The 7,244-nt window shown below is 38.1% G+C and overlaps 1 protein-coding gene across 1 annotated transcript in view; it reads left to right on the plus strand.

Annotated features, from left to right (window-relative positions):
* CCDC178 (coiled-coil domain containing 178) overlaps positions 1 to 7,244 on the plus strand; it is a gene marked incomplete at its 3' end in the record, with an annotated part of 338,625 nt that overhangs the window by 64,889 nt on the left and 266,492 nt on the right. Inside the window, exon 8 of the mRNA XM_010849787.1 lies at positions 2,892 to 3,034. Within this exon, the coding sequence (XP_010848089.1) occupies positions 2,892 to 3,034 (143 nt within the window). The remainder of the gene's footprint in view (positions 1 to 2,891; positions 3,035 to 7,244) is intronic.

Genomic DNA, 7,244 nt, shown 5'->3' on the forward strand with positions numbered 1-7,244 from the left:
TATGTCTGGCTCTAGGTCAGTGATCACACCATCGTGATTATCTGGGTCGTGAAGATCTTTTTTGTACAGTTCTTCTGTGTATTCTTGCCACCTCTTCTTAATGTCTTCTGCTTCTGTTAGGTCCATACCATTTCTGTCCTTTATTGAGCCCATCTTTGCATGAAATGTTCCTTTGGTATCTCTGATTTTCTTGAAGAGATCTCTAGTCTTTCCCATTCTGTTGTTTTCCTCTATTTCTTTGCATTGATCGCTGAAGAAGGCTTTCTTATCTCTTCTTGCTATTCTTTGAAACTCTGCATTCTGATGTTTATATCTTTCCTTTTCTCCCTTGCTTTTCTCTTCCCTTCTTTTCACAGCTATTTGTAAGGCCTCCCCAGACAGCCATTATGTATACATGAACTTTAAACATGTCCACAGATGAATTACAGTTGAATACAAAGGTAAATTTTTTTAAATTTTATTTTATTTTTAAACTTTAAAATATTGTATTAGTTTTGCCAAATATCGAAATGAATTCGCCACAGGTATACCCACGTTCCCCATTTTTAAATCCATACTTTCCTATATACCAGAAACAAATCTGAAAAAAAAAAGTTTACTTAAAAATAGCATTCACTAGAGCATAAAATATAAAATATCTAGAATAAATGTAACAAATGACATGAACAGCCTCTATTAAGAAAACTATGAATATTTCTGAGAGAATTTGTGAAGTGCTATATTGATAAATGATGTTAATACCTTAAAAGGCTAAATTTTGTCAAATTCTCTCCAAAATGTTCTGTAAATTGAATGCAGTCACAAAATCTCAACAGGTCTCTTTGTGGAGCTTGACAAGCTAATTCTTCTTTTTTTTATTATTATTTTTTTTAAATGTTAAATTATTTAACTTTACAATATTGTATTGGTTTTGCCATATATCAAAATGAATCCGCCACAGGTATACCTGTGTTCCCCATCCTGAACCTTCCTCCCTCCTCCCTCCCCATACCATCCCTCTGTGTTGTCCCAGTGCACCAGCCCCAAGCATCCAGTATCGTGCATCGAACCTGGACTGGCGATTCATTTCATATATGATATTATACTTATTTCAATGCCATTCTCCCAATTCATCCCACCCTCTCCCTTTCTCACAGAGTCCAAAAGACTGTTCTATACATCAGTGTCTCTTTTGCTGTCTCGTATACAGGGTTATTGTTAGCATCTTTCTAAATTCCATATATATGCGTTAGTATACTGTATTGGTGTTTTTCTTTCTGGCTTACTTCACTCTGTATAATAGGCTCCAGTTTCATCCACCTCATTAGAACTGATTCAAATATATTCTTTTTAATGGCTGAGTAATACTCCATTGTGTATATATACCACAGCTTTCTTATCGATTCATCTGCTGATGGACATCTAGGTTGCTTCCATGTCCTGGCTATTATAAACAGTGCTGCGATGAACATTGGGGTACATGTGTCTCTTTCAATTCTGGTTTCCTTAGTGTGTATGCCCAGCAGTGGGATTGCTAGATCATAAGGCAGTTCTATTTCCAGTCTTTTAAGGAATCTCCACACTGTTCTCCATAGTGGCTGTACTAGTTTGCATTCCCACCAATAGTGTAAGAGGGCTCCCTTTTCTCCACACCCTCTCCAGCATTTATTGGACAAGCTAATTCTAAAATATATGTGATGTATGCATGCAGCGGAATATAATTCAGCCTTAAAAAAAGAAGGAAAACTGCCATATTTGACAGCATGGATGAACCTGGAGAGCATTATTATGCTAAGTACTAAAGAGGTCACAGATGAATACTGCATGATTCCACTTGTATAAGATATCTGTAAAAGCTACCTTCATAGAAGCAGAGAGGGTGATTGGTAGGGACTTGAGGGGAGATGGAGAGCTGCTTTTCAGTGGGTGTGAAGATTTAGTCATACAAGATGAGGAAGTGCTAGAGATCTGCTGCCATCATAATGCCTGCAGTTTACTGCATTGTACACTTTGTTGTTGGACTCTGTGCCACCGTGGACTGTAGCCTACCAGGCTCCTCTGTATGGGATTTCCCAGGCAGGAATACTGGAGTGGGTTGCCATTTCCTTCTCCAGGGGATCTTGTACACTGAAAAATTTGTTAAAGGATAGACAATCATGTTAAATGTTCCTTTCACAATAAAACCAGTACAATGAAATAAAACTGATATTAATGAAAATTGTTGCTTTATTTAGGCGCGTACTGCTTCGTGTTGATCCACCACTCGGCCCCTGGTGAAAGGACTGCTCACTACCTAGTACCTTCTTCTACTCCTCACCCTCTAGCTTTCCAACAGGACATTCTGAACAGTCGTTCCTTCCAACCACGACAGCTACAACCACTGTTTCCCTTTAGTTTGACAGAGAAGCGAGAGCTAGAGAGAGAAGGGAGGTTTATGATCTCTAATAATTAATGAAAACAATAAAAATGGAATATTTTGGATCCTTGCATGAAGATAATAATGGCTATTTATGAGTGAGAAGATTATAAGTGATTTTTTCATTTTTCATTTTTTCATTGGTGTTGTATGATTTTTTACAATAAAGTATTTGACCAAAAAGAGCAAATAAAAAGTCTTAGTTTTTGTAGGCGAAAAGATAATGATTTTATTTTGGTCGTATTAAATGGGATAGTGAAGTTATCTTCTCCGGTAACTCTTGTACATCCCTAGTATTGATGCCTGTCAGGGTATATAAGAAATCTGAAACTCTGCTGTGCTAAACAATAGACTAAATAGGGAACAAAAATCAATATAAAGAATGTTTATAATCTACATCAGAACTACTCTAAAACCTTTCTCTGATCTTTCTGTGGTCTGATTATTTTAATTAGCCATTAAGTGCTTAGATTAGCATACATATTTTTATTTCTAGGTAATGGAAATATACAAACAAGTTCACGGAGAACTTCTAGAAGCCATAGACAATCTTGAAAAAGCCAAACTCAGAGTTAAACAAAACAGAATAGAAATGGAAAGGGATATTCGTGATGATGAAATAAGCATGGCTGCCTACAAGTAAGTATTTTCCACAAATGTTTTTTATGGCATTTAAAATGAAAATATTAATTAAAAATGTGATATATATTCCTGTATAAGAAATTCAGATAAAGAGAAAGGAAATTATCCAAATTTCCACATCTGTCTTATTACCAAGTTAATATATAAATTAAAATATATGTCTTTTACATATGTTAAACTACGTGTATATGAATTCCTAAAGCAGTATTTTTCTCTGTCATTTTAAAGCTCTTCATACATATTGCCAAATTGCCTATGGATATGCTATAATAATATATATCCCTGCTAACAATGTAAAAGAGTTACTATTTGAAAAGTATTCCAGAATGGGATAGTATAAGAATAAATTACATAGCCTTGTGTTAATTATAAACATAGCATCTCATTAATTAACTCATATTTATTTGCTTTCTAATAGCCTGGAATATTTTAAATGAACATAGATTAATTATATTTTGTGTATTATTGACTTTTTATTACATTTCTAATGTATTTGAATTTTACGACATCCATCTAGTTCTTAGTTTGGTTTAAAATTATTTATGTTTCTGTGTGATATAAAAGTCTTTATTTATTCAAACTTACAAATCATTTAGTATAGAAAAAGTCACATTCATTATGGAGCTAGAGTCAAATAAATGTTAGTAAAATAAAGAACAAATATTTATACATTATCCTGTGATCTGGATAACATGCATTTATTAAGATGTTTATATTTTCTCATATCTGATGTCTGTTTCAATATATGCTTACTTGTGTATCTTTTGCTATTTTGTTCATTGTTTTGGGATTGTTTTTATAGATTTTTTTGTCCCTTTATTCTTACCTTGTTCTCTTATAATTGATGACTATCTTTAGTGTTATGTTTGGATTTCTTTTTGCTTTTTTATGTTTCTAACCATCATAAATTTTGGTTTGTGGTTTCCCTGGGCATTTTCTATAGCCATCTATATCTTTATACTTGACTCTTAAAAGTTGCTGATCCCTTACTTCCAAATGCTTGTAAAGAAATCTGCATATGCTCTCCCACCTCACAGTTACTGTTTTTGGTATCATATTTTCCATCTAATTATTTTGTATGTTCCTTAGCTATTGATTGTGAATGTATTTTGTTATACTGCTTTTAACATTTCTAGTAACTTGTGTGTAGATGATTTCTACCTTTACTGTATGATTGCACTTAATGGGAAATAGATGGGGAAACAGGGGAAACAGTGTCAGACTTTATTTTGGGGGGGGCTCCAAAATCACTGCAGATGGTGACTGCAGCCATGAAATTAAAAGACGCTTACTCCTTGGAAGAAAAGTTATGACCAACCTAGATAGCATATTCAAAAGCAGAGACATTACTTTGCCAACAAAGGTTCATCTAGTCAAGGCTATGGTTTTTCCTGTGGTCATATATGGATGTGAGAAGTGGACTGTGAATAAGGCTGAGCAGCCGAAGAATTGATGCTTTCAAATTGTGGTGTTGGAGAGGACTCTTGAGAGTCCCTTGGACTGCAAGGAGATCCAACCAGTCCATTCTGAAGGAGATCATCCCTGGGATTTCTTTGGAAGGAATGATGCTAAAGCTGAAACTCCAGTACTTGGCCACCTCATGCGAAGAGTTGACTCATTGGAAAAGACTCTGATGCTGGGAGGGATTGGGGGCAGGAAGAGAAAGGGACGACAGAGGATGAGATGGCTGGATGGCATCACTGACTTGATGGATGTGAGTCTGGGTGAACTCAGGGAGTTGGTGATGGACAGGGAGGCCTGGTGTGCTGCGATTCATGGGGTCACAAAGAGTTGGACACGACTGAGCTACTGAACTGAACTGAATTCCCTTTTTCATTTTGTAATTTTTATGTATTTAATTGTGGCCTTTTCTTTTTTGCTTAGAAAAGTTACTTTTACAAATCTTTCAAGGCTGGTTTGTGATACTGAACTCTTTTAGGCTTGGTTTTCTATCTGTTCATCCAATTTGAATGAGAGCCTTGCTCAGTATTTTTTATTGTAGTTTTTTCTTTCATCACTTTAAATATATCATGCCACTCCTTCTGGCCTGTGAAGTTTCTATTGAAAAGTCACCTGATAGCCTTATGGGAGTTGCCTTATATGTTATTTGTTGCTTTTCCCTTGTTGCTTTTTAATATTTTCTCTATATGGGCTTCCTAGATGGCTCAGTGGTAAAGAATTCCCTTGACAATGCAGGAGGCATGGGATCGATCTCTGGGTTGTGGAGATCTCCTGGAGAAGGAAATGACAACCTACTCAAGTATTCTTGCCTGTAAAAATTCCATGGACAGAGGAGCCTGGCAAACTATAGCCCATGGGGTCATAAAAGAATCAGACATAATTTAGTGATTAAATAACAACTTGATCTTAAATTTTTACAGTTTTAATTACAGTGTGTCTCGGTGTGTTTCTTTTTGAGTTAATCCTGTTTGGTACTTTCTTTGATTCCTGGAGTTGGATGTCTGTTTCATTTTTCATGGTTGGGAGGTTTTCAGCTATTATTTATTCAAATATGTTCTCAGCATCTTTCTCTTTTCTCCTTCCAGAACACCTATAATGTGAATATTAGTGCACTTGGTATTGTTTCAGAGGTCTATAAAATTGTTCTCATTTCTTCTCATTCTTTTTTTCTTTTTTCTGTTCACCACCAGTGATTTCCACTCCTTTGTATTCTAGCTCACTGACCCACACCTCTGTATCATTTAGACATTTATTGATTCATTCTGGTATATTTTGCATTTCCATTTATGTATTTTTCATCTCAGTTTGGTTGTGCTTTAGATTTTCTCTCTTTTCAAAACTTCTAACTTCTTGCTCTGTATATCCATTCTTCTTCCAAGTTTTTTGACCATCTTTACAGTCACTACTTTTAACTCCTTCTGAGATAGATTGCCTAGCTCCACTTCACTTAGTTCTTCATTTGGGATTTTATCTTGTTCCATGTTTGGAATATATTCTTCTGTCTCCTCATTTTCCCTAAATTGCTGTTTGTTTGTTTTTCTGTGTATCTGGTAGGTTGGTTACATTTCCTGACTTTGTAGAAGTGACCTTTTGTGTATGTCTTATGCATCCCAGTAGCACACTCCCCTCTCATCACCCAAACTAAGTGCTCTAGGGGATTTCCCTATGAAGGGTGGGTCCTTCTGCTGTGGTGGGCTGCTTGTTTTGGGCACTCTGATAAGCTTTTTTGGGCCCCTCTCTGATGGGTTGGCAAGTTCTGCCTTGTGTGGAGGGTGATGACTGCTAGTTGCTGAGACTGGGTCATGAGGTCACTGACTATGGAAACCCAGGGATTCCTGGGGCTAGTGCATGTTCACTGGCGGGTAGAATCACAGTCCAAAAGTTGTTCTCTGGTTGTTGCCTGCCCACAGGTGGGTGGAGCCAGGTCTTGGGCTTAGTTCCAGCCTACCAATGGGCAGAGCTAGATTGTGGAGTCTGGTTGCAGGACCCAGGGATCACAGAGCTGGTGTTAGATCACTGGTGGAAGCAGTGGTGACTGACACAGTTGAGCATGGGGCCTAGGGTATCCTCAAGCTTGTGTTGGTCTCCTAATAGGCAGGGCCAGGGTCCAGTTGGTTCCAGGACAAGTTTTGGGCTGCTGATGGGCAGGCTAGGTCTACATGATGCTGGGTCTTGACTTGCTTGAGTCTGATGTCTACTCTGTGGTGAATGAGGCTGGTCCAGAGGCTATAGCAGGCTCCTTGGAGGGCAGGACCAGGGCCCTGGGGATTCTGGGACTTGTGTCTGCCCACTAGTGTTAAAGTTGGGTCCTAGGCCTTCTGGAAGGCAGAGCCATTTCCAGAGGTGGCTGAGGGCTCAGGGGTCTTAGGCGGCTATCTCCTGATGGATGAAACTGTGTCCCTGCCCAGTTAGATGATTGTCCTGAACTGTCTCAGGATTCCACAATGGTAGTTGCTAGTACCAGTGTCCACATGGTAGATGGAGCTCTCCAAATTGCTGCCATCCCTGTCTTTGCTCCTAGGGTGGGCTGCAGTCGCCTCCTGCTCCTCTGTGAGTCTCTCTAAGATTAGCATGTAGGTCTGGCCTAGGATCCTTTCAAATTACTGTTTATGCCCTGGATCCCACAGTGTGTGAGGTTTTGTGTGTGCCATTTAAGAGTGAAATCTGCATTTCTCTCAATTCTCTGGGACTCCCAAAGGTCAGCCCCCTCAGCCTTCCAAGCCAAACGCTCTGGGAAGTTCGTCTT

This window comes from Bison bison, unplaced genomic scaffold (genome assembly GCF_000754665.1).
Source record: "Bison bison bison isolate TAMUID 2011002044 unplaced genomic scaffold, Bison_UMD1.0 scf7180017864286, whole genome shotgun sequence".
Classification (NCBI taxonomy): Eukaryota; Metazoa; Chordata; class Mammalia; order Artiodactyla; family Bovidae; genus Bison; species Bison bison.